General features: G+C 42.8%; 1 protein-coding gene across 11 annotated transcripts in view; it reads left to right on the top strand.

Moving 5' to 3' along the window:
- The first annotated feature begins 1,947 nt into the window (after positions 1 to 1,947).
- The window catches only part of atp8a2 (ATPase phospholipid transporting 8A2), a 48,474-nt gene continuing 22,602 nt past the window's right edge, over positions 1,948 to 27,819 (top strand). For 2 of the 11 annotated variants that reach the window (XR_011238971.1, XM_069512685.1), the window contains exons 1-24: positions 1,991 to 2,172; positions 4,827 to 4,934; positions 10,001 to 10,178; positions 12,807 to 12,906; positions 14,064 to 14,162; positions 14,277 to 14,322; positions 14,560 to 14,600; positions 16,397 to 16,470; positions 17,004 to 17,073; positions 17,229 to 17,356; positions 17,631 to 17,742; positions 18,159 to 18,327; positions 18,434 to 18,561; positions 18,667 to 18,744; positions 18,990 to 19,078; positions 19,327 to 19,371; positions 20,020 to 20,095; positions 20,217 to 20,405; positions 20,492 to 20,541; positions 20,649 to 20,718; positions 20,809 to 20,893; positions 21,648 to 21,787; positions 23,283 to 23,421; positions 23,917 to 23,981. Coding sequence is in view for 10 of the 11 variants with exons in the window: in XM_069512685.1 (XP_069368786.1) it covers positions 2,130 to 2,172; positions 4,827 to 4,934; positions 10,001 to 10,178; positions 12,807 to 12,906; positions 14,064 to 14,162; positions 14,277 to 14,322; positions 14,560 to 14,600; positions 16,397 to 16,470; positions 17,004 to 17,073; positions 17,229 to 17,356; positions 17,631 to 17,742; positions 18,159 to 18,327; positions 18,434 to 18,561; positions 18,667 to 18,744; positions 18,990 to 19,078; positions 19,327 to 19,371; positions 20,020 to 20,095; positions 20,217 to 20,405; positions 20,492 to 20,541; positions 20,649 to 20,718; positions 20,809 to 20,893; positions 21,648 to 21,787; positions 23,283 to 23,421; positions 23,917 to 23,981 (2,322 nt within the window). In the remaining variant the exon portion in view is untranslated. Of the gene's footprint in view, positions 2,173 to 4,826; positions 4,935 to 5,625; positions 5,780 to 9,735; positions 9,876 to 10,000; positions 10,179 to 12,806; positions 12,907 to 14,063; positions 14,163 to 14,276; positions 14,323 to 14,559; positions 14,601 to 16,396; positions 16,471 to 17,003; positions 17,074 to 17,228; positions 17,357 to 17,630; positions 17,743 to 18,158; positions 18,328 to 18,433; positions 18,562 to 18,666; positions 18,745 to 18,989; positions 19,079 to 19,326; positions 19,372 to 20,019; positions 20,096 to 20,216; positions 20,406 to 20,491; positions 20,542 to 20,648; positions 20,719 to 20,808; positions 20,894 to 21,647; positions 21,788 to 23,282; positions 23,422 to 23,916; positions 23,982 to 27,819 lie in introns of those variants that run through there. The other 9 variants (XM_069512686.1, XM_069512690.1, XM_069512688.1 and 6 more) reach the window with 9 other exon arrangements.

Genomic DNA, 27,819 nt, shown 5'->3' with positions numbered 1-27,819 from the left:
TATTTCTGGAGTTTTTACTGGTTTCTATCTCACTCACAATTTGTTCATGAGAAAACTGTAGTTCACAGCATCTGGTGCATGTGCTGCATCACTGCTCCCTAACTACATTCACTGCTTATGAGAATCCGTAAACAACACATCTCTCCCCTAATTGGGTCTGTCAGCTCCAGTACTGTAACAATACTTTAATAAGGCAGTGTTAATATTGCATATTCCTACATGCTCTTCATGGTTTGTTTTTCCATCACGTCATTTACAGATGTTGGCATTTCTAGTGTAGCACAGGTGGATTATTTAGCTGAACACCCTAAATCAGTGTGTTTCCACCAGGGTCTTCATTAATAACAGTACACAGGAGCTACTGTCACGAACAACACAGTATGGATGAGGGTGGAAGAGTGGGATAGGTGTGTTTGGGTAATTGTATGTGTGTTTGGGCGGATGTGTGCTGAAGGAAAGGTCACGTGTTCCAATAAACCTGGTTCTTAGAAGGCTTCTGTGCAGTAGATGTGTCCACTTGGAGACAGGGAGAAGGTTGTGGCCACTCTGTGCAGAAGTGAATATTTATTCTGTTCCTATTTAATAAAATGGAAATCAACTTTTGAAATATGTATTGTTAAGATGTGTGAGAGTAAATAAAACAGTTATGAATATGTTACTATGTAATAAAAATGAAGACATGGGGTTTTCTTCTCTGCTCCTTAACAATGGAATAAAATGCAGCTTTGTTATGGCCGGAGATGTGGTTTGTGTGTTTATGTGTGAGAGGTTTTGAGTGACAGAGGGTAACAAGCTTCAGTATGCACACATGGAATAAATGACAATACTGAGTCGGTTTAATGAATGGAAATTTATAGCATTATAACACCTTTTAATACTTATATGAAATAGCTATAATTTTATCTTGTGGCTGCAAAACAAAAGTTAAGAATGTTAGTTTTGCACATAAGTAAATGTAAAATAAACAGGTAGCTACCATGAGCATATATCAGCTTCCTTAAAAGCAAATCATGAATTAAAAAAACTCCAATATTATCCAAATATTCCAGCTGATTTTTTTCATATAACGTAAGGTCTCACAAGAAACAAGTATTGATCCTCGAGCTCTTAATGTCTGACAGACTGGAGAACATGCGTCTAAAGCCCGGGTGCGCGCACGCAGCTTATCATCAGATGCGCGCTCCTTTGCTGAAGCGATGAGCATCTGACTAGTAAAGTCAGAAGAGAGCGAACAGTCGCCTTTCAAAATAAAGCGTAACATAGTTTCCTGTTTAATGTAAGGCTGCAACTTACAATTTTCATCACTTCTTAATCACCAATGGATTTGTTATGTCATTGATTAAATATTTGCTTTGTAAAATCAATCCCCATAATTTCCTTAAACACTGGTTGGCAAAAATAATAATATCTCAAAAGTTACATGGCAGAAGAATGAGAGCGGTATTTAAATAAAATAAAAACAGTGACATACAACTAACATGATATCATACAAATGTAGATATGTGACGATTAAAGATGTGTGCTCTTATTTTTATTTTATCTGGGATAATGTAAATACAAACATGCAAATATATTTCTGTCTGGGAAAAGTGCAACCCTAACCCATACAATATAGATATAAATAAATAAAAACATGTGAATAGAAATAAAAACCGGGAAACGTTCTTGTGTGCATGCAATTGAGTTTCATGATAAATTAAGAATGTGTTAGCCTGCGTAATACCTATCTACGGTTGTACCATTACATATCTAAAGTAAAATTTTAAAAGTATTAGATGGAAAGTGAGCAGATCCACCTCGTCTCTAGTTTGACCAATGAAGTTGGCGCAGTTTAATTTGAAGTCAGCCGCCGGAAGTCGCCCCCGTTTCCCCTCCTCTTGACTCAACGGTGACTGAATCCGTCCTCCACCACATCACCTCCATCCGAGAAATAATGACCCGTGAGCAGCGGCAGCAGCAGCAGCAGGAGGTGGAGGAGGAGTGGCTGCAGCCGGGGCCCGGAGCAGTAGCAGCGGCGGTGGCAGCAGTGGCAGCGGCAGCGGTCTCCTGCTCTGTGGGGGAGCCATGAGCATGACTCCGCTCAGGCCTCCTCGCCCCAGCCTCACTGACACTCGTCCACCAGCAGCAAGATGTATTTCAACCGGAGAGCCAAGAAGATACACAGCGAGGGAGGTAAAGAAAAACCAACCTTTATTTCATCTGTTTGAGTTTCCCTCCTTAAATCGTGACCCGTCAAAGTAAAGTCGTGTTCGTGTCACTGGTGGGATCAGGCCTGTTCGAGCGGCCTGCACAGAACCGTGCGTTTTTCCACTATGTGCTCGGCATAATAATAACAGGGGGGTGCTGATGGAACGGGTGCTGCCCGGGACTGCGGCATGCATGTGGGGTGAGTTAGCTCTGCTGCACCGGTGTTTATCCTCCAGTCTCGGTTGGCGATGCAAGGACGAGCAGACTGCAGGTGTCTGGTAAATACATGGGTCCATGCCTTCAGAGATAACACCTGATTCATTCTCCATAGGATGAGTGAGATCACTGTTTATATAATGTACTGGAGTGAGCATCATTATGGTGTGGTGTTACATAATGTTGTTGCAACAGCCTCTTGTATTTTGAATTGCACCTTCACCTAATGGGATGTTTTATTGTGAGTTTTAGAAAATATATCTATGTGCTCAGTTCATGTTCGCCCATATCTAGATATCTGTGAGTATTACACAAGTCGTTTTGCTTTTCAAACATCCAACACAAGCTGCCATAGATCAGTCCAAGAACAGCCTATTACCCCCCCGACTTAAGAACCACGTGACCTTCTAAAGAGCGCTCCTGAGCCCTGCACATCTGAGAGTCAAGGGCTGCTGCACACATGCCCTGTGACTGCACGTTGCTGTGTTGTGTGAATAAATGCCCATGGCAGCTTTTGCATTTGTTGACTACAGCTCCATCTTTTTTGCAAGAAGTGGCCTTAACCTCAGAGTTGGAAAGAGGGTGTGATATTAAAAACAGCAGACTGCAGTCAGTGGATTCTATACAATCAAATGAGACTGTCCTGGAAGAGACGCAGCCAGCTCATCCAGTGACTTTTAATAGTGACGGGCACACATTGTATGGCTGCATTGCTGTTGTGTTTGTTTGTGTGTGTGTGTGTGGCTGCATGCCTCCTGCAGCTTCCAGAAATAGAAAGCAGGGCAAACAGATGAGCGCCAACTGGGCCGCGCTGTCTCCGGGCCAGAAGTTCCCAGATATTTTAATTGTTGTTTGAGGAGATAAAACAGCTGTTTGTCAGAAGAAAGGTCAAAGGATAAAAGCTGTTGAGGAACGTGAAAAATGGCACATAAGCTTTTAACCTTTATATTTGTATTCAGCTACAAGAGCTCTGTTCCACAAAGTAAAGGATTCATTAGATAATAAAGAATTGTACGTTTTATATAACTAATAATGATTGTTCCATATCTGACCTGTAGTTTTTTAAACAGTGTTCAATTTGAAGAGCCATCAGAATCACCAGTAGACGTCGCTTTAGAGATCCATCACAGCTATTATTCATTCAGTTGAAGTTGTAGAAATGTCTGTATTCTGCAAATTATGTATAAAGCTCATAATAACATCCAGAAATCTTTATCTTTAAAAAATGAGATTCAGAACCAAATTGATGGAACGTTGCCTTACAGTGAAAGGAATCAGTTTATGGAACAATCTCATCAAATAATCTAAAACAATTTGCTTTGTTAATTCATGTCTTGTGAAAGAAGGGCAGGTTATATAAGATTCTTCTTCTTTCAGCTGCTTTTCATTCAAGAGTTGAGACTTTGTGTTTGCAATTGTTTCGTTTGGCCGATGAAAGAAATACACGTCTTGTACACGTCTTATTTGATACTCATTTGGCAAAACATCAAGTATGACATTTTATAATTTTCTTCTTCATGGGTGTTTTTTTTTGTGTTTTTGTTTGAGTGTAATAGTTTTATAAAAGCGTTCACCAGTTCCAAACTTAAAGAATGGTAATGGGGTGTTTACAGTGTCTGGTATGTACATGTGTTCCCTCCCAGATTCTCCATGTTGCCTTTACTGTAATCTCTTCGAACCTGACCTCTTGAGTCTTTGCTCCAATTAGTGATTCGCCACATCCCTGCCGATGACGTCTGCAGCTCCCAATCTGTCACATTACTCCCAACGTGTCCACACACAGAGGAATTATTTCATTTGTTTGTTTTTAAGAAGACCCTAAATAATGTTGCTTCTCCCAAATGCAAAAACACTTCTCTTGGTTGAAATTGCTCATTATACTGCATTATATTATGTCACAGTATATGAAGCAAAATTAACTCTAATTAAGATGTTTTATAGGTTTTGCCTATTGGATAGCCTAAATGATTTGGATTTAAACGTGAGGAGTGTTCTTGTCACAGTGTCGGTGGGTCTAGTTTATAGGCATCATGTGGCTCAGCCAACTGTCAACAATGTCGTCTGTTTGGGGAAGATAATGACTGGTTGTCATGGCTGCCAAACAACTGAAGATGCCATTTGGGAGATAGAGACACCTAATAATATGCCGTAGTCAGGTAGTTACATGAGTTGGACACAGGGGGGCACTCTTGGACAAGTTTCAAGCATTTTGGTCCAGTCCATTTCTCTGTATAACTGTCAGACCTCCATGTTTCTCATGCAGGCATGAATCTCGTCTTGCTTGTCATTGCTTGCAGGGACAGACGCATACAGACACATTTACAGTGCATTTATTGACATATAGATGTGTGTGGTATGTGTGTTTATTGACTTGTTGTCTTGTGTGTGTTGTTTTCTCCCGCCGCGGCCTCTGGTGTCCACAGAGCAGTTAGTGTTGACCACCATTAGGCAGGAGGCTTCTGAACTGCAGGACCCAGGCCAGGGCGCCGGTGCTGCCATGCGCGCCCGCCTCACAGACAGGTTCGACAAAAGTGAGTTTGCTCGAATTAGACTGGATGACGCCCAGTTTGAGTCCCAAGGTGCATGTGGGATGTGCGCAACAGTTCGGAGCAGCTGTCTGCCAACCCCCGGCCCTCAAGAGCTACAATGCCTAGTCACTCAATGCCTCTGGTTCTCGTCTGAAAAGGTTAAGACGCAGCCGTACTGCTCTGGACCCTGAAGAATCTGTAGCTCCTCAGGGCCTGGAGTGATGGATGCTGAACAGGAATTAACCTTCTCACTGCACATGCTTGTAGATAGTGAGGTCACCGCATATGTCAGGGGTCTTTATGCAGCACATTTGCATGTTGCAGTAAAACCACACATGCATGTATGGACATAAGCACTGCTGCATGCATGTATATGTGTATGTAACATGAGCTGGGTGTAGAGCAGGGGAGTAGCTGCATGTCGGGGCCTTGCATTGCATGATTTTTTTTTATCTGTGTGTGTGTGTGTGAGAGAGACAGTGTGTGTCCATCATGCATTGTCAGTGTTTGAGTGTGTGTGTGTGTATATATATATATATATACAGTACGTGCATATGCATACATTAGTGTAATGTATGTATATGCTCCAGTCCTGTAGGGTAATCTGGTTATGGATTAGCAGCAGGTGAAGTTGCAGAGCAGACACAGAGGGGATTATCATGCTCGTTCACCCGGACTCCTAAGAGGCTTTCTTGCCTTATGTCCTGCTCTGTTTCGGTGGAAAATGGACCCGGTGGGAACGCCCAGCACCAGGTCAACCAGGACCTGCAGATAGGGGCTGCAGGCCACCTCAGAAACTAGGACGACCATGGGACGTAGGGGTCGCCCAGGCAGACGGAACTCTGTCGGTAATGCTTTATCAACAACACAGCTGGGTTGTGTGCTTGACAGAAGGAGTATGTGGGAAGATGTTTCATGTTTTTTTTTGTTTTTGATTTAATTGAAGTAACTGAGGTGATTGTGGTTCAGCGTTTAGCTCGAGAACACTTTGGCAGGAGCTGTTGCGGTTAGAGGATTAAAACCTGAGGTGTCGCTTTTAAAGGGGCAATAACTCCAAAAACTTTGCCAAGACTGGGTCACAAAACTTGATGGAATAAAATATCCATGTCCTCTGATTTGCCATGTGCATTCATCTAAGTGCAGTTCCATCTAAGATGGTTTAACAGCTTCACAGACACTGTCGGAGTTGCTGTCCTCAGTGTGGCTTGTTGGGGTGAGAGCTGGAGGCAATTGTAGCTCTTTGAATATAACTGCTGTTATGATTAGTTGCTATTTTCTTTTCTGGCTCATCTCCGGGATAATGCGTGTTTGGAAGATTTCAGCACGACTTGATTGTATTAAATGCGTAAGCGTCTCCGAAGCCATTCCAAACACAATTCTGGCAGCTGCGTTACTGACACAGCCGCTGAGGGAGAGACAGTCGTGACGGTGGTTGATATGCGAGTTGTTTCTTTAGCGAAATACTGGGCACGGCACCGGGGTTCGGGTGTTTGGTGAAATATGCTCTGCCATACTGGAAAATGTAGATGAATTATGCAGCCGTCTCAATTCATTATTCAGGATGCTGCTTTTTAACTGCAAAGGTTTGGCGCCAGGCCAGAGCATGTTGGGTTCAGCCCAAAACACAAAGGTCACACTCCATGTACTAACATTATCCAAAATGTTTCCATCGATGTTCAAACCCAGAGAAATCCCCAACAATATTCAAGGTGACAGGACATTTCATATTTGGTCACCTTCTAATTGCGTCATACCTGCTTTACCTGTGACTTTGCAACATATGACAAAGGACAAACACACTGCTAGCCATTTAGCCATTCAGCTGTTTTTACTGGTCACTCGCAGTGGATCATGACTTCACTGTCATTTGTTGCCTAACATGAATAAAACTTAAATACATAACCTTTTTTGTTATTGTGTTGATAAGCAGCTGAAGTTACTTCGTATACGTTTAAGTGTATGTATTAATCGTATGGTCTTGCTATGTTTACTGGGACGTTTAATTTTATTTAAATGGTTTTTTTTTCATTATGCTTCAAATAACACATGTTCATAGTAGCGATAATTAAACGGTATATTGAACTTTGACTAATATATACACAGGATTGTTTTTAAGAAAGGGGGACAAGTCTCTTAAGAAACCAAGCGGGTGTCATCTTGCGTGTCTTACCAGCAGTGTATGAGATCAGGAGGAGGATCAGTCTAATCTTACCTCCTTCCACCGCAGGTTATCAGACTATCAGACCTATGGTACCTGCACTGGCTATAGCCCGGGTGCTTCAAGTGCAATTGACCCAGTTGTGCTCTGCTGTGGGGCTTTGCTGCCGACTCATCAGTGTGGCTCAGCTGCAATGAGTTATGGAGGTGACTGCGCCTCTGCTGCTCTATCAGAGATGAGTAACCGAGGCATTGATCGTCTCAGAAATGAATCAAAGCCAAAGTGGGGCTGTGGAGGAGGCTGTTATAGATCATTTGTACAGGGGTACCAGTGATCAATATTATCTCTAACGTGTGTTGCCCTTCACTACTTGCATCATCCTTAATCATTTCCCTAAGAAGCGCTTGCTATCTTGATTGACCCTGTGAGGGGTTTGTGGTGTGAGGGACTTTTTGCCCTATTAGGTCTACAGGTAACAACCTGGTCATAGATACAGAGATAAGGGAAAGGGTGCTTGCTTATTATCATTTTGTCTGGACTTTGACCTTTGCTCTCCAGCTTGTGCAGACACTTTGCAGCCATGGTGTCGAATACCAAAGGCTGGAGTTTAAGCCCCTAAAATCTCTCTTTTGCAGAGATAGAATGATGCAGTGTGTATTGCAATAAAAAAAAAAAATAGAGGTTTACCTCTATTAAATATCAATTGCAAACCCCCCCCTAGAAAATAACACCCAGATGCCCTCAGAAAAAAAAGATGCAGTAATTGTTGTTGTTTCCTGTAAACAAATGTGCTTTATGTCTCCCTCACTGGAAAAGTGGATGTCTAATGTGTCATTAGGGATGATAGCACATAACCCTGACTGACTGCCTGGTGTCGGGGCAGTTTCTTACGATTCCTCGCCTCCCTCCGGACGACATGCATGAGTGGAAAATAATGATATTAGCCTAATTGATTGATGAGGGGAGACAGAGAGAGTGACCCTTCTATTGTGGGATTGTAGTGCTGAAGAAACTGAGTTTCAGGGCAGAGGAAATCCAATCTGCCGAGCCCCGCCAATGCTTATTCTTTTCTAAATTATTGATGCATTTAGTCTGTTGTTGTTTTCACTCACAGACTTACACACACACACACACACACACACAGACACAGATAATTCAGATGGTCAAACTATACGGCTCATTCCTCCTCACTGTGCTTGCACAATGGATTAGCATTATATCGATTTATATATTGGACTTTTTTAATATTGTTATTGATTATAAATCTATTGAGATGATTATTGATATTGTTTTATTATCCAGCCCTAGTTCAAAATATCTCATACAGTAGTTATTCTCAAGAGAACATAAATGAATGAAGGAATATTCTAGTAATGTTATGCAAACTGTGAACTAGCATTTGCACACTACAGCTACACTAAAATGCTATTTCGAAAATGTATGCATATTATCAGGATTTTTGGAGTAGCTTACTTTTTACTCAGATATTATTTCTAGGTAATGTAATCTGTTTATGCATCACTGGAGATGCAGAATGAATAATGCACTATTTGCACATAGGAGACCTTGGAGAACGTTTGGTGATCACTGCACTGTGGCACATGCATCTCATTGGGAGGCTATGGCATGAAGTGATCGCTGGATGGATGGCCTCTACATCCGTCATCTGAGCCATTTGTCTGCATTAACATTCTCAAGAGAATATTAGATTTAGATTACACTAAAATGCATGGTGTAAAAAGTGTGCATATTATCAGAATATCAGGATTTTTGGAGTAGCTTACCTGCTTTTGAGATAATTCTCTGCACATGCACTATTTGCACATGGGAAACCTGTGGAGAGCAGAAGCCTGTGGTGGTCACTGCGCTGTGACAGAGGCAGTGAAGTGATCTATTGATGAATGGCCTCTGCCTCCTGGAAGTCATCTGAGACATCCGTGCGCTCTCACCACAACCAGCTGAAGGCGATACCAGGCTTCTGGCCCTTTAAAAGCGGAGCCCTGTCTCTGCCCCTCCGCCGCACTGAGGGAGTCCTGCTCCATATGGCCTCCTCGCGTTGTCTGGGTCGGCGGCGGTGAGGGAGAAGAGAGATCGTGCTGAATAAAAAGGAAAAAAAGGAGTCTTTCCCGCGGGGCAGGTGTACACTTGACGCGGGGATCGGCGGGCCTGTGTCTGTCAGCAGAGCCGGGAGCTTCCTCTTCAGCAAGGACGAAGAAGGAGAGAGGAGCCGCTGCTGCTGCGTCTGTCCTCGCCCAGGTCTGGTTGTTGTAGCAGCTGAGTAAACTCCGGACCTGCTCGCACTGACCTCCCCTCCTGCGGAAGCCAGAGCACCGCGCTCACTCTGCTGTGGACGAATAAATCCCCCGGTCCTGGTGGCGCACGCGTTCTGGGCGCGGGAGAGACGCGGAGATCACGACGGGTTGGAGACGGTTGGAGATGACAAAGCGAGGCGGGCGGGGAGTGGGAGTCTGCGGGATAAGAAGCATGTTGCACCCCCCCCTCTGCCACTTTTCTTTCTCCATAATGGATGATTCGTGCGTGACGCGTAATGACAGCCGGCTCCCTGCGCTGTACATGTGCTGATAAAACACTGCAAGCCGGTGTGTGTGTGTTTGTTCGCCATTGTGCATCCCTCAGCACATCCATTATACGCGGGGGGTCCCGTGGGCGTTCGTGTGCATTGACGGTACCTGCATGATAATAGCGAAAGACCCGGGGAGGGGGGGGGGGGGTTATAACGGGAGACGTCACAGGATCGAGCCCGCAACGGATCACTGCAGCCTCTGGTACTTATTGGTCGCCTTTTGAACTGTAAACCACGTCTCCTGTCCATGTCTCTCTCTCTCCTCCCTTTCTCTCTCTCTCTCTCTCGCTGTGTGTCTCTGTGTCTCTCACTCACTCACTCACTCAGCCTCGCCTCTCTCCCATCAATCCAACGGTGCAGGACCCGCTTGCTCGTCCGCCGGTTACCGCAAGGCAGACGATGAGATGTCCGGCACCACGTCCCAGGCGGATCCCGTAGACGCCACGGCGCGGACTGTGCTGCTCAACCGGCCCCAGAACACCAAGTTCTGCGACAACCATGTCAGGTGAGTGCTTCCTCTGGAGCTCTCGAAACAGCACTTCACAAAAACCACAGTAAAGGTAAAAACATCACTTTGTTTACAGTCACACAACTTACTTTATCAACCTGCAGTCGTCTCCGGGCTTATAGGGATTTACCATCTTGCTTAAGAGCACTTAAAGAGCGTGGATCTTTAACCCAGAGGTGCCTGGTTGCAGGACTTCACAATCAGTTTATCTTCCTGGTAAAGTTAACCATGTGCCACATTTAGACTTTGGACCACAGAGGTTTCATTTGTATTTTCTTCCTCTTAAAGTTCCCCTTTATTTTGGTTTAATCGAGATAACTTAGAAATGTTGTTTCCCTATTATAATTGCTCCAGTTTTAAAGGGGGAACTCCTTGATGACAACATTTAATAACTCACCTGTTAAATGATTATTTGCTGCTCTTCAGCAATCCTTAAGGGTGAAGTCTGGCTTATCATCACACATCACCACCGTGTTGCTTAATCAATGCGTCCTTGTGTATGTTTAATGCTGCCAATACAAGAACGCAACCTGCATAGCTTGTGGACAGTGTTGTAGCCGTGCCGATTAGGTCAAAGGTGCATGAATCTGTGTTTGAGAAAATTATAACCGGGGCATTGCAGAATGAGATTTCTCAGGACTCTTTCTCAGGAATTTCTGGATGTGTGATTCTCTTAGTCATGACTTTCTGTGGTGTGAGCCGCTCAGGCAGCTAGACATCTTTAAACACACTTCACTAGAGTATTATTAATTCACATATTGTGCTTGGTGGCTGTAGTTCAACTCTGACGCACTGTAAAGAATAACGTCTATCAACATCAGTCCAGCTGTTGTTTGCTTATCTGTGGTCATTGATATGTAGTCACAGTCATTCAAACAACATTCGTTTGATTTAGACCTGATTTCCATTGTCTTAATCTTTTTTATTTTTCTTGTTCTGATGCTGGTCCCATAGAAGCACTGTTATCCTGTTCCGAGAGTGAAAGCCTCGTTATTAGTCAGCTGACATTCAGTGGTCCTGCCATTACTGTCCAGAGATTCGATTTCACTTTCAAAGGAGCCCATTTCAGCCTCACAAATAAGATTAAGGCAGGTATCCCCTATCTCAACTGATTGGATCATGCATGGAGTCCCACCCCCACTGCGCTCTGATTGGAGAGTTTGGGAGTGCTGCGTTCAAGAGGTGTGCCCTCTGATGTCCCTGTGTTCCTGTAACTCTTCAGTTTATGTTTTAAAGGTTCAATAGCCTTATTGATTTTCTGAGATTAAAGCCTTGCAGCTTTTATCTGTATACTCAACTCCATTCCCCCAGGCCCCTCGCTTCAATATTTCACCGTGTGCTCTTGTTTTTATACAACACGAGGCAGTAATGCTCTCCTGTGCACAAACGCAGCAAAGTGTCTCACACGTCGCTCTTAGGAAAACACATTATTGAGAATCTCTACCTGACTGTGTGTCTCCGCTGAAGGGGTTAACTCCTCTCTGACTTTAGTGTTTTCTTTTGGCCTTTAAATGTATGATCTTTTTTTTTTTTGTGATTAAAAACACACACAAAAGGCAGATAGGAGCAGCAGGAGTCTCACCCCTGCTGTGAACAGCTGTTCACACCACTGGCAGGCTGGACATCTATAGTATGAAAAATAGCCAGATGTTTTTGACTTTGACTTTTTTTTCTTGATCCAGTGGAAACTGGGTGTCGTGTGTGTGTGTGTGTGTGTGTGTGTGTGTGTGTGTGTGTGTGTGTGTGTGTGTGTGTGTGTGTGTGTGTGTGTGTGTGTGTGTGTGTGTGTGTGTGTGTAATCTGGTATCACTTGTATTTGATTAGATGAAAGCAGCTTTATCTGTTGGATCATGGGTGTATCACTGACTCTTTCGTATGCAGAGCATCAGTGTCATGAGAGTGTGTGTGTGTATATGTGTCACAAACTGCTGCTGGCCTGCTTTGTGCGTAACGTCCTGCTCTTTGAGTTTTGTGACTTTAAGTACGGCAGGTGGACAAAAAGGGGTATAGGTTCATTTCCTCGGAGATTCTGAGCTGTGATGGTGTGTTTTGCCATTCAGTGCATGCACTTTGGTGTACTCACTCACTCACAAACACACACTATCCATTAAACAAAAGCTATTACAGAAACTTTTCACTCAAGGCACACGGGTAGGCCTTGACTTCAAGGTTGACATTTTTATTTTTGGCCCCTCTAAAAGCTCTTATGGTAGCTCCTGGCTATAACAACGCTAATCAATACAGTTGTCTGATCAATACAGTTGATTGACGGACAGGTGGAGGCTGCCAACGTTCCTTGCACCTATTTTCTGGGGATCTGGGTCTAAATTTAGTTTTTTGGATTCAAAGTATCAGTCTATTTAAAGGTTTCTGATGAGTGTGCAGCCTGTAATGGCTTTATTTGCCCTCTCTGAGCACAATTGAGTGTTTGCTATAGATTTTCAAGTGCTGCAATATTAAAACCCAATGGCAGTCAGCCTGTAAGTTAATGCTGCTTGAGCATATCAGGTTAAAAAATCGTTACCCCACAATTAACTCATGAATTCTAGCTTTTACTAATGCCTCTGCCTCTGTCTGAATTTAACCATTGTATAAAGTCTCTAAACTCCTTGTCTTCTCCTGCAGCACCACCAAGTATGGGGTTCTTACCTTTCTGCCCCGGTTCCTCTATGAGCAGATCAGACGGGCGGCCAATGCCTTCTTCCTGTTCATCGCACTCATGCAGGTAAACCCCCACGCACGGAACCACAACAGTGGTTCTGCTGTTGGTTTGTCCTCAGCTTGATGCTGTGGCCCACACAGGCTTCAGAGATCCTGAACAGTCTGTTTTTGAAAACCTCCCAGCGTTCCCACATGCACGGCTATTTCTGCAATACTGTGTTATCGATTTTTCAGAGATGTTCTCTGGTTGAAAAAAGTGAGGATTTGGCAAAAAGGAACACAATAAAAGTGTAATTCAAATCATGATTCTCATAGAATATGACTTTACAAAGGGGCCACTTTGCAGCATTGATACATCAGTATGCATTTATTCGTTATAACTTATTTACTTGCTTGCGCAATTGAATAATGCATGTTGAAGGTATTGATCATTTCCCTCACAGCAAGTTTATTCCGAAAGCTGCTCTCAGACATGCACTGATGTTCCGGCATTTCCCTGAAATAAACAAATATCTCAGGATGCAAAAGAGGCGTCATAAACCTAGAAGATGCTGACAAAGATGTTGGCTTGAAAAGACACAGAGATTCAAGAGCTTTTGGCTTTAGGGCAGACACGTTTTCGATCTGCGGTTTACAAAAACACTTGCAGTGCAATTTATGCGTCATGTCCTGCCTCCTCCAGCATGATCTACCTTGGTGCCACCCCTTGCCTGAATGTTTCGGAAATGTTTGTTACGAACAATCTCTGCTGCGTTCTTCATGTGTGCAAAGACAAAGTTTGGAAAACATCTAAACCCAGTTTTCTGGATATTTTCTGGAGACACGTCTGCTGCAGCACACATCTGTTTGAGTTTTAAGTTAAGATCACAAAAAAAGTTGTAAGATAGTAAAGTACAAAGTTCTGTGGTTGCTACCTGATAAATTTTTTTTATGGTTGTAGGAGAAGAGGGGTTTTTCTTTTTCTTAAGAAATCTCATCCCGCAGCCTTGTGTGATCTGACACATGGGTGACATTAGGGTGTTTAAAACAATATCTGTCTCAATAGCTATGCTATCCTTATCATTGTCATTGTGCAAGCTGGACCAGTTATTCAGAAATGCTACCGTGTATCTGCTTAATCTCTCTGCTGTCACTATGATGATCCCTCTTGGCCGCCTCAGGCCACAGCACTTGTACTGTCACCAGCGATTTCTGAGTGCTTCCTCTCTTTCCTCCCATCAGCAAATCCCTGATGTATCCCCGACCGGTCGCTACACCACGCTGGTCCCGCTCATCTTCATCCTCACCGTGGCCGGGATCAAAGAGATCATAGAGGACTATGTGAGTATCTGCAGCAGCGACGAGTTTGGTCAGTCTGTTTGAAGTAGGAAGGAGAGAAGGAGGTATCTAATGGTTCTCCTGAAAGCTAATGCACCTTCGTCTTCATCTTCACAGAAAAGGCACAAAGCAGACAACACAGTCAACAAGAAGAAGACAACAGGTATCGTGTGTGTGTGTGTTTCACGGTGTGCATCAGCTGTCTGCACTTTTCCATGAGTGTGCTTGTATCTATTTGTGGGGTCTTTGTTTTCCTTTCACGACTGAGTGAATGGCTCCTGCCTGTCACTCACTGTAGCGCAGGCCACACGGCCCCAGACAAAAGTTTAGCTGCTATGAATACTGTATGAGAGCTGCTCTATAGGCTGACTGACTGATGGCTGTGTTGTCCCTGTCTCAGTGCTGCGGAACGGAGCCTGGCAGACTGTCATCTGGAAACAGGTATCGCTTACAGCACCGACTTCATCCATGTTGTTCTCTCACTCATCACATCTCTGCTCTCTCTCTTTCCCACCACCCTGCCCCTGTTCAGGAGTGAGTTCAACATTTTTTAAAAACCTGACCAATATGGCTTTTCAGGGGACGATGCAAATTTCCAATTGAACAATTTCTCAAAACAGTAAATTTATATGACCTAGATTTCAGTGTTTACCATCCCTAGATCGAAGGCGCTGTTTGATCAGTGGCACCAAACATTGAAGATAATGCTCTGTAATAATTGCCTGCAAACTGAAGAACTGGAAATGAAAATAACGGACCATGATTCCTAACATGCCGTTTTCAAACCCTTATGAAGGCTTGATATTTTACTGTTTAACCCTAAACGTAATTTCACAAAACTATAAATCCAAAGAAAACAGAACCAAACATATATTACTTAGATTAAGAAAATAAACATACGGTTTGCTAACATACAATAAAAACATGAATGAAGATCTTTTTATATCTTCGAACAAACGACTATATTTCTCATATCGGTGCACATTTGCAAACATAAATGCAGATAAGATTTCTCTATGAAAGGCTCATATTGGTCACTGTTGATCGTCCTCCACTGTACCTACTAGAGGAAAAAAAGTAAATGAGCGAACAAAACTGTATCAGTTAAATTAGAGACATTAAAATGATAATGTAAGTTTGATTCTGAATAAATTACACCCCTCAGAGTCAGTTTTTCTCTTTTAATCTCACCTGTTGTGCAGTGATCACATATGCTCTCTGCTCTTTGTGTCCGCACCGTGGTCACTCTTGTCTCTGTTGGCTCGGCGTCTGTCGGTTTTGGCTCTTTCACATTAAAATGAAACTCTTCCAATCGCACAATCTGCCAAAGTAAAAGACTTGGGGGGGGGGGTAAACTCAGAGTGTAATGTTCCTTCTCAAAAATTGAGTGGGAGCTTTTCCTTGAATGTTCTCATTAACTGAGTCCAGCTGTGAACAGCTTCTGCTCCAGCAGATCAAATCTGAGTCCATGTTATGAAGGTGACAACAGGAGGGAACAGGGAATTAGACCCATTTTTCTCCAGGGTCAGTGCAGCTGAAGAGATTTGCTCCAACCTGTGCTTCATGCATGATGTTTGATTACATGGTGGAGAGTGAGTAGAATAGTGCTTATGGAAGAACCTGTTTCGCCGTCTATAACACTGCAGTGAACATTACCCATGATGCCAGTAGTCAGGCTTCTGTCCCCTGGTGTGTTCTGGGAAAACAAGTCAGGCTGCAGCTCTCAGGAGACAGAGCAGCCTGAAGAACCAGGTTGAAAAGTTTTACTGCTCTGATGTAGCACACTGTGTCTGGGCTTGTGCCTTTTCCCATTCCTCAGATAACTGATGTTATCATATACAGTAGATCAGTCTATGTTACGTGGAGCTTTGACCTTCAAGCTTTAATTTGTTCTTTTTCCCAGATTTGCGTTTATTCAGATTGTGTTTCAGATTAAATTAGGTTGAGCTGTGATTTCCTCATTTCTCTTCTTCTCTCCTCTTCCTCTTTTCTCTCTCTCTAATCCACGTGCTTGTAAAATCTTCCTCTGTTCTGCCTCTGTTACAGTCTCATGAAAACAGTTGAAGCTCTGCACTGCTGTGCTCACTGTCACTTTATCTCACGTCTCTCTCTATTGGCTGCCTCTTGGCTGGTCACTAACTAACTTGCTATTTTTGCCCCACCCTCCCCTCTTTCTCATTCTCCCTCATTTCTTTAAAATGCCTCCTGCTGTTTCACCGCTGCATCCTGGCCACAAGGTGGCAGTTGGAGACATAGTGAAGGTGACCAATGGCCAGCACCTTCCAGCTGACATGGTCATAGTGTCCTCCAGGTCAGAGTCTGTGTGTTTGTCTGTTAATGTGTCCACGTTAACATCCTCCTAACATTTGTTGTGTGTTACATTACTGCAAATAAAGATTTTTATTAACGTAGACTGTATAATAATGTGCTTTAGTGAAGTGAAGCCGAAGTGTCTTGATCGCTGGCTGCACTAAAGGTCACGGGACCTCGCTACAGTGACTCCATCCACCAATTGCTACTGTTACAATGTAGCAGCATTCGTATCTTAAATATTTAGGCTTCAGTTTTCTACTGTGTTTGTTTAATTGCCTGATTATTTGGCATATAAAATGTAAATAAAATAATGAGGAAACTTGAGGAGGAACGTATTGTAAAATTGTTCAACAGTCAAAAGAGATTAATTTAAATTGAATACAATTATGTAAAGGATATATATTAATATATAAGAAACTCTGTGTTCAGTGTGTTAATTCTTAAATATTCAAAATTATCATTAATTTCCATCCATCTGATGAATTAACCATTTTCAGCACTAAAACACTTCCCTCTGCCTCCTCTCCCCAGTGAGCCACAGGCCATGTGTTACACTGAGACCTCGAACCTGGACGGAGAAACAAACCTGAAGATCAGACAGGTACGACGTGTGTCAGATTCACAGTGCAGGGATTCAGCCTGGAGTCAGTGAGGAACTTCTACTCCTGCCTGATGTCAATATTTCTTTCTGTTTGAAAAAAATGCCCCTCAGTAAACGTTCCTCGACTTGACTTGTCATGTGTAATATTTCTCCAGGGTCTCCCACTCACAGCCAGCTTTCAGACGCTGGAGGATTTGATCGCCCTGTCTGGTCGCTTGGAGTGTGAAGGACCCAACCGACACCTGTATGACTTCACCGGCACGCTGCGGCTGGAGAACCACAAGTGAGACACATACAGTTGTTTCCCTTATATGGATTGAGAATCACAAATTGTCCGATTGATAAATACAGTATTTAAATAGTGTCTTTGTATAAGATAGATTTATCTAAGAAAGTAGGATAAAAGTCATTGCACATCATAAAAACCATATCCAAAACAATATAGGCAAAAGAAAGCACAATTAAAATTTACTATACACACTGTTTTCCTTCTGACTGCAGATATTTTATTCATAAACCACCTGAAACATGCTCATCATTTCTCATTTTGTCCTCAGTCCTGCTCCTCTGGGCCCAGACCAGGTGCTGCTGCGTGGCGCCCAGCTCAGGAACACCCAGTGGGTTGTGGGAATTGTTGTCTACACCGGCCATGACTCCAAACTGATGCAGGTAAAACCCCCAGTGTCTTGTTTGAACTCAGTAAACTGCCTTTAATCATAGCATCTTTTTTTCTTTGTGGACTTTGCAGGATTAGTTCAGAGCTTTTAATTCACTGTTTGAAGATTTCATCACTGGGAGCAAGTTTGACTTATCTTCACTTCCAGTGTTGGGATTACTAATGCATTCCTTAAAAAAACTTTTAGTATTCCATGTTTGTATTTACATGTATGTCTGACACATTCATTTATCAAAACAAAAGAGAGTAAACAGTCCTGCCAATTTACTTTTTTTATAGACACTATTGTAACGAGAGCTTGACTGATTGCTTTAAAAAAAAACTCCACATTGGTCAGGCTCTAATATTAACTTGATAAGTCTTCCAGTATTAGTGTGTTTCTCACTGGTCATATTCACTGACCTCCCAGAATTCCACCAAGGCGCCACTGAAGCGTTCTAATGTGGAGCGAGTGACCAACATGCAGATCCTGGTTCTGTTTGGAATCCTGCTGGTCATGGCTCTGGTCAGTTCTGTTGGCGCTGCCATCTGGAACAGAGAACACACCGAGGACGCCTGCTGGTACCTGTCCCGGGCCGGTGAGAACACACACACACACACACTTCACTTCCGATCTCCTCATAGTAATTTAGATTAATACTCACATTACAGGTCAGTAAATGAAATGTATTTTTGCATTTGCAGGTGACATCTCCACAAACTTTGCATATAACCTGCTAACATTCATCATCCTGTACAACAACCTGATCCCCATCAGCCTGCTGGTCACCCTGGAGGTGGTCAAGTTCACACAGGCTCTCTTCATCAACTGGGTATGAACCACTGTCACTGTTTTTACATGTGATCAAATATTTTAACGAGCAATCAAACAATTCACGATTTTCCTTTTTTTGTTTGTTTTTGTTGTTTTTCCTCAGGACATGGAGATGTACTACTCAGAGACAGACACACCGGCCATGGCTCGAACGTCCAATCTAAACGAGGAACTCGGCCAGGTCAGTTTCAAAAGGACTTAATAATTAATAATAATAATGATGATAACAATAAATCAGCCAATCATACAAAATGTGGTTAACAAGATAAAATGTGGCTACATGGAAAAAAAGACAAGTGAAATTTAAAATTTTAAAGATTGTATGATTTTATAGAACAATCATCACGTGCACTCTCAATTATTACAGACAAGTCAATATGTGCTGTGTTTGATTTTTTGCCTCTGTCGTTTGTTTGTCTTTTTCAGGTGAAGTATCTGTTTTCCGACAAGACGGGAACTCTGACCTGTAATGTCATGCACTTCAAGAAGTGTACGATTGCAGGAATAACATACGGGTCAGTCACCTCCTTTATTAAACTACATCTTACCTATTAGCTGTATCTGTAAGAACATTTCTTCCTGTGCATGTCTGAACTTCCAGAAATCTCTAATCACAGTCATAGTCACCGACTAACTTGTAAAAAACGACCTGTTGTTAATTCACCTGATCCAACTCCTGCATGTTCTCACAAATGAACTAATCGACTCCTCTGCTTATTCTGAACTGATTCTTTCTGTAACACAACCTCATTCATCACTGCAGCCACTTTCCTGATCTCGACTGTGATCGTTCTATGGAGGACTTCAGGTAGGTCACCTCCGCCTGCTCCTCTTTCTACTATTCCTTTTCTTCATTTTAGACACGCCGTGCATGCTTTGGTTAGAACAATAGTATAACTACACAGATCCAGTAAAATCATGGTCACGATTTATTTTTTGAGTCTCTTCACACAATATCCCAACAGAAAATAACTGAAATTAAATAATATGGTGAAAGTAGCACGTTGTCCATATAAAGTCTCTTTACATTATAAACAATACAGTGCCTCTCAGACCACGTGTGAATTTATTTTGTAGGTGTTTTACGTGGATAGAAGTTATTTTGTGCCTCCGACCCACAATGCCCCAGCCCATCAGTCTATTACCCAGTTACCTTTCTTATCAAAATAAGATCCCCCTTTCAAAGTGCACACAAGATTTAACCAAAACCACTTGATTGCACCTTATTTATAAAATGTTCAATCTCTATAAAGATGAATATAAAAATGACCATGAATTCAAGAAGGAAACATAAACAAACATTTCAATGAAACTGTCATTGAGACAGTTACACATAGACAAAGGGTTTGTTTTGTTTTATCCTGTACTGGCATTTGAATTTCACATATTTAAATCATATAAATGATTTATTTTCTATACAGTAACTAACTCTTCTTCTATATTTTCTGTCTCACAGCAATCTGCCGTCCAACAGCAATAACTCAACAGAGTTTGACGATCCGGCCCTCATTCAAAACATTGAGAAGAACCACGTAGGTGTCTCTGAAGCCTTTCTCACATTTATTTTATTTGAAGTGGATTCTGCCAAAAAAACCACCTGAGTCCGGCATTAAAAACTGTTTCTGCTCTGATTGCGTGTGTTTGTGTGTTCAGCCCACGTCGCCTCAGATCTGCGAGTTCCTGACGATGATGGCGGTGTGTCACACGGTTGTCCCAGAGAGAGAGGACGACCAGATCATCTACCAGGCCTCGTCTCCAGATGAGGGAGCTCTGGTCAAAGGGGCCAAAGGACTCGGCTTCGTGTTCTCCGCAAGGACGCCGCATTCAGTCATCATCGAAGCTGTAAGTGTGAATGTGTGCACTTTATTACAGTAAAAGCTGCCTCTCTGTAACGGCAGTAAAAATAACAAATTTGGTTCATATTTCAGAGAGGAAAAGAGATGAGCTATGAGCTGCTGAACGTCCTCGAGTTCTCCAGGTAATTCTCTCTTAAACGTTCCCCTCAGTCAGAATAAATGAAGAAATAATTCTTTGATTAAAGGCTGCTGTAGGTTTTTAAATCTGAACCCACTCTTTCCTTCACAGTAATCGCAAACGCATGTCTGTGGTGGTCAGGACCCCCGACGGAAAGCTCCGGCTCTACTGCAAAGGAGCTGTATGTTTCTGTTACTATCATGTCTCCACACTATCATTCACGTGGCGTTTGTGTTTCAGTCCTCAGTCATGTCGTGTTGTGTTTTTGCAGGATAATGTCATTTTTGAACGTTTGACTGAGGCGTCCCAGTACAAAGATTTATCCATTGCTCATCTGGAACAGTTTGCCACTGAAGGTAAGAGGAGAAGAGGAGAGAGAAGAGTCTCCTTTTTCACTAAACACTTTTTTTACTAGATGTCTACATCATAATATTTTAGACGATGCCTTGATTTTAAAGACTTTTTTTTGTGTAATCTCCATCTTCAGAATCTCACATAGCTTTGATGGTCAAATGTTATAAGTTACATGATGTAAGTTCAAGTCATACTTGTTTTAAATATGTGTCGACATCAGACTTAATTGATCAAAACAAATATCCTCTGTATTTTTGCAATAATTTTAACGTAGATAACTGAGGAATTAACATAAGCTGCTTCCAGATGTGCAGTGAACTCTGGTTATTGTCCTGAAATTTTCCAGAGCGGCTGAATGTGAGAACACAAATATCCAAGTCAATTGCTCCGGACATTTTTCTGAACATTTTCTTCCAGTGCCCTGATCAAATTTCCAGAAAATGTCTGAGTGAGCCCATGTTAGAATGCAGAAGGAATTTTATTTCTGAGTGTGTTGATGATGTTTCTCCTACGCAATGGACACAAAACAGAAAGAATAAAAATATTAAAAAAAAAAAAAGATTTGACATTATTGAGCTCACTTCAATTTAATATTTAAATTACAAAGGACATCACCATTGTCTCCGTGTTGCCTCCAGTCTGTCTGACTCTTCACTTTCCAAATTGAAAAAAAACTTTGGTGCTCACACCCCCACTTTTTTCTGTTCTGTGACCACTCTGATTGATTGTCTCTCTCTCTCCTGCGGATCCACTCAGGCCTGCGGACTCTGTGTTTCGCCTACGTGGACCTGGAGGAAGGCGCCTACCAGGAGTGGCTAAAGGAATACAACCGGGTCAGCACCGTGCTCAAGGACCGAGCTCAGAAACTCGAGGAGTGTTACGAACTTCTGGAAAAGGTAAATGCACCTTCTGTTTGTGAGTGAGATGTCTTGGTTAGAAGAAATTTTAACAGTTCAACATTTTACCCTTTAAAAAAAATGACTTAAAGGGGAAAAAATCGTGAAAATCGAGTAGAAAGACTAAGATTTTGGCAATGAGTCATTTTCAAGGGGTAATGTGTAGCATCTTGTTAAGTTACATTTTATTATAAGGTTTACAAATTGAAATATTTAATCTTTTGGCTCATCAGCAACACATTATCATAAGTATCTGGACTTTGAAAAGAAGCTGAATAAAGAACCACGCAGACCAGGAGGGAGCTACCTCTTTTGTGGAGGAGGAAATGTTTATTAGTGGTCGACCGTGAGCTTATCTGTGTCCGCAGGATATTCAAAGGGCTGTCGTAGTTTTTCAAATAACAGTGATATTGGAGAAGGAGTGCAGAAGTTGTCCTTGCTGATTATTTCCTGAAAACAAAACTTTTCTTTCTTCTGATAACATCATGAATTACATCAGGATTTGTTTTCTTCAATGTGTGATTTAAGTTTTCTGTGTTAGACAGTTTTATTTTATTCAATTTCCTTCTGCAGCAGATATAAAACTGAATTGAGAATTGATGGATTAATATGAAATTGGAGTAGAGAGCTGAAACAACATGAAACTCCTCTGCACGCACACTTCATATTTGCCAGCAGGGGGCAGAGTGTGTCCATCATGTCCTTCACTTAAACAACCATGGTGTCATTTCATTATTCCTCACACTCAGAAGCCTATTCATGCTTAAATGATCTATTTTCTTTAATCAAATAAAAACACACATACTGGACTTCATCATGGTTGACCACTATGGACATTGTATGGTGGTTGGTCAAAGAAAACACTGATGTAGTGATTACTCAGAGTTCAGAGTTATTCAGCAGAGAATCAAACTTATTGGTGGGAAAACCGAAGCTGTCGAGGTGAGAAAAGTAAATGAAGAGCAAAAAAAAAAAAGGAGGAAGCAGGAGGAGGAGGGGGGGAGCTCAGACTGGGAGACCACAAGGGTAATTACCTGCACCAGCCTGCCAAAAGCCCCATAAAACTGGAGTCAACAACACAGTAGTGTTAACTTGTGTGTCTGTGCGAGTGTGTGTGTGTGCGCGCCTGAGTGTGTCTAATGAGGGTACATGTGCATTTAAATGCTGAACAAATTAAAGCGAGGGGGGAAAGGTAATGGGTTACTTCTTGGCACGAAGACACAGAGCTGGTACAGCGGCACCAAAATGAGCTCCCTCACCAGCTGAGCTGACCTCCCTCGCTCGCATCCTTAAATTGGATATGGATGATGTTTTGTGCACAGAAAGAGTCCTCACATCCTGTCGTGTGATCTGTAGCCAGAATATGATTTATTTTAACCTTATTTCAAGTTATTTTTACTCATTCATCTTAAGCCTTTGTAGCCTTTGTGCCACATTTCGTTGTTGTTGTCTATTTGAATCCCAAATCTGTCACGCTCTCCCGTCCCACCAACAGAACTTACTGCTGCTGGGCGCCACGGCCATAGAGGACCGTCTCCAGGCTGGCGTGCCAGAGACCATAGCCACTCTCATGAGGGCCGACATCAAGATCTGGGTCCTCACGGGAGACAAGCAGGAGACGGCCATCAACATAGGTGAGAGCACGAGGACAGAGATTGAGGTGAATCCAGAGATGGTGAGGGAGCCGCAGCCTGACGTGCAGAAGCAGAGGAAACTGTATGTGGAGTTAATTCAGTTAGGCAGAGGGCATCATGTGGGCCGTCAAATGCCAGACATGTCTTCAATCCCTGAGTGAAATGTGCCAGTGTCCCAGTGGTGGAGGGGACCTCGAGGAATCTGGTGTCAGATGATTGAAAAACTAAATCTTCTATAAAGACACGTGTCACGCTCCTGCTTCAGTTACAAACCTGTGGCCGATCCAGGATTTCTCTAAATCAGGGGCCTGTTATATGTCCAACATCCATACACAAGTCCTGGTTCACTCAGGACATCAATCTGAATTGAGTTTATTGTGAGGCCGGATTTTGTACGTGACACCAGTTTTTCACCTGTGTTTTGGGTTTGAACAAATCTAATCCCTCTCCCACCCCCCCTTTCGCCTCCTTCCACTAACTGCGTCTGTTTCTCAGGTTACTCCTGTCGCCTGGTGACACACGGCATGTCCCTCATCATCGTCAACGAGGACTCCCTGGATGTGAGTAGACCCTCCTCTTCCTCCCGCTCCCCTGCCTCCATCACCTCTCTGTTCACATTGTGCAATATCTCTTTTTGGTGTGTGTTTGCAGTAAAGGTGCGGGAGGGAGAGTGTGTTTGTGTTGGGGGGGGTCTTAGGAGGGTTACCGTGGGAACTAAGGTGTGGCCCCCCTGGCAGATTGGTGGGTGGGGCTCATTGTGTGCGTACATCTGCAGGTAATTAAAGTCTCTCGTGTCCCGTCGGAGAAAAGGATGAAAAGAGACAAGCAGTGAACTGTCACTTCTCCCCCCCTCTCTCTTTCACATATATCCACATACAGTACCTGGGTCTCGGTGTTCTCACACTCCCCGTGGCTCTCCGTCTAACCTCTGCCGGGCTGAACGCTCACAGAATGTACAGACTGAGCGTGTTAAGTGTATTTATGTTCCTGTTAGAGGGAGATCTGAGACATTCTTTATCTCCAGATTCAATTTATGCCCCAGTTGTGTGTTCTTTACGTTCAGGTTTCATGTGTGACTTTACCTAAATGGCTCGATTACTGTCATGTGTCTCTGTGCTTCACACGCAGTCCCAGACTCCCACATGTGTGTTCACATACACGTATACACACATACACACACACACACACACACACACACACACACACACAATCAGTGTTTTCACTTTTACAGAGTTTGTTTATACGTGAGACGGGGGAGATTATGGCTCATAAACTTTAAGCGTAGGAACTGTGTGTGTGTGTGTATGGGTTTATGGGTGTGTGTGTTTGTGTGTGTGAGTGCATGTTTGTTGGCCCAAGGTGTGTGTTAGACCCTGCTGTGGAGACGTCCATGTTTACATCCATCATTCTCCTGCTTCAAGTCATTCTGCAGATGTTGGGTGATTTGGAGAGTTTGAGTGTTTTTCATGAAACATCATCAACATGACATCAGAAACCTCTGTGTTGTTAACCCTGCATCATGTGTAAACGGATTTTAATGTCAGTCATGATTTTAAATTTTACTGCACAACTGATAATCATCACGCCGTCTCGTTCTGCGCCCACCTCTAGTAAAAGAAATAGTTTAATTTGACTGTTTTTAATGCATTTCAAAGTGGTGTCTGGAAGCTCCCAGACTCACTGGTCAGAAGCCAGACAGCGTGTGAAGCCATTTAGATGCAGAGTGAATTGAGTCGGACAGGGTGAGGAGGGTAATAAGGTACTGGGAATTGCCTATATAATGAGGACAAGTGGCTGAACACCAATACAGTAAGCACTGTAAGTGGATCATTGATAACACGGTTTGGAAGATTCTGTTCACATGTCACACTGTAGAAGTAAATAGTTCAAAGTGTAATTGCTGTCTGGTCGATATAGTCTGGGTCAGAGGAAACTGTAAAAGTTGATTACATCGAAACGTTTTTTTCTGTCACCCTATCCTCCTGTTGTTTATTTAAGTCCAGCAGCACATACACGTATGTACATACGGACATACATAGTTTTTGTTATCTTGAGGTCTGAATCTTTTTTTAACCCACACATACAAAACAAATTCTACAGCTCATATCTAAAGGTCATATCTATGTTCTGTATGTGATCTAAAATTAAATGAAAGTGAATGGCAATTAGAATAGCTCTCAGGTAGAACATGCATTTGGCTAGGCCCAACTGTCCCCTTTATAAAACTACATTTAAATTCACTAGATCCAGATGTGTATTTGGATCTGCACCAAATGGCACACACTCATAATGTTGGACAGCTCTGGGGGGGTTGGTAGTTCTGTCCTGTAGCTGACTGACTTTTCTGTGGAGAAGCACAAACACAAAGGGAAATCCCCCCCTGTTTGAAATGAATGAATGAAGCACTGGGTTTCTGTGGTGTCTTAAAAAGGGTCATTTTTGGAAATAAATATGTTAAGGCAGGTAAACAACCATTTAGCCCTACTACATACAACCTTTAAGAATTGTTTTGGATAGATTGTAATGTCTCTGTGTGTCCCCAACAATACAGATATTAGCACGTTGTAATGCAACTACAAACAAGACTAATGGGGGACTGATAACAGTCTACAAACACCCTGGTCGGTTTTATCACAGTACACTCGCCTCAGCTGTGGGAAAGACCATGAATACAGTCTCTGTCTGTAGTTTGAGAGATAACATGGCGTAACGTTACTCACTGTCAGACCACTTCACTTCAATTATAGGGAAGTGTAATTAATTCTGCTCAAACTTGACATAGGTCTTAAATTTGATTCATTATGGTCTTAAAAAGTCTTAAATCCAACTTGAAATATGTACGACCCGTGAAAGCACCACTCTACTGAAGAAGAAGAATCTTTTTATTTGACAGTCTCGGGTTGACATTAAAATTTGGGTCACGGGTGGCGTTTTTCATGTGACAAGTCTGTGATGTACTGTCTGCCTTAGTGCCGCCCACTCTCAAGTGGGTGTGAATATAAAACAACAAACACGAGACAGATAAACAAGGTCACAACCCGCTGCAACTAAATTCAGTTAGAAAAGTGGAGAAATAAATCCTGGTTCACATTTGTTTATACACAAAATACAGTGATGACGCTCTTTTCTCATGTGCACAAATCTAGATTTACATTCAGACATATTTAAATTTAGGAGGAGACACGTTCTCTCTCTTGCACATGCATGTATCCTGCTCATGTGTGTCAGAGTCATGCGTGTCGATCAGATTGGCTTCACAGAGCTCTGGCCATAACGACTGGTCACTGTGGATATCTCGCACTTAAAATAACTCTTGCCGGCTCAACTCCTTTATCCTGTGTGCAAGTTCAACCTGCGGCATGAGTGAAAACAGAATCTAACCTAAACGTCGACCTCTTGCTCCCCTCATTTAAAAAAAAAAAAAAAAAGAATAAAGTGCCCCGCTTTTATTCTCACCCTCTCTGCACTGTGAGCGGCGCGAGTGCTGATCTGTGCGGTTAATCTCGCCGTCCTGGAGGAAGAAGCAAAGACCACGCTCCATGTCTCCTTCACACCACTGCCTCCACATCTGTCAGCGCCCTGTCTGCACACAGGAAGCGACTACACAGCGTCTGTGGTGTGTGACAGGGAAAAATGTGTGTGTGTGTGTGTTAGAGGGAGAGCAGGAACAGCCAAATATTCTGTTTATCTTTGTGGATGTTCAGGAGTATGTTTGTGAATAAAGCAGAGGGGGGATGTTTATTGTACTTCATGTTAGAGATGAACAATCTGGATAGAGAAAGGGAAGGGGTGACGAAGGGGGGAGATTTTAGCTGAGCCATGTGGGGGCGATGAGTGAGTGGTAACGCGATCTCCTTTTGGTGCTCCTCTGCATCTAAACAAACCCTATGAGCAATGCCTCTTGGGTAAACGGTTTGTGAGTGCTGAAGCTGTGACAAGTGCCATCTGTCGCCTTCAGAGCACATGAAGCCACACACAGACTGACATCCCGAAGCATAAGATCCTAAGCTGGCTGTTTACCCAAGATGCACTGGCACATGATCGCCCTGATCGGCTTGATAGTTCTGTATATACATTACGCTTAACTTTCCCACAATCCTTCTCTGTCTGTCACGCTGCCCGCAGTACAACTCTTAAACAAACAACATCTCTCTTCTGCTCATTAATCATCTACACACACACACACACACACACACACACACACACACACACACACACGTTGTGCCTCAACATGCATGCACCATTGTTCTGGCATTTTTCAATTTCTAATAGTTTTTTGGTACACGGGGCCCCACTGTTAAACACCGTGTGTGTGTGTCTCTGGCTCAGGCAGCAGAGGATGTGGGTGTTTGCACAGATGCAGAGTCTGATAATTAAACGGTGTATTAAATCTCACTG

Source organism: Paralichthys olivaceus, chromosome 17 (genome assembly GCF_024713975.1).
Source record: "Paralichthys olivaceus isolate ysfri-2021 chromosome 17, ASM2471397v2, whole genome shotgun sequence".
In the NCBI taxonomy this organism is placed as follows: domain Eukaryota; kingdom Metazoa; phylum Chordata; class Actinopteri; order Pleuronectiformes; family Paralichthyidae; genus Paralichthys; species Paralichthys olivaceus.
This window is presented reverse-complemented; position numbering and strand designations above follow the sequence as displayed.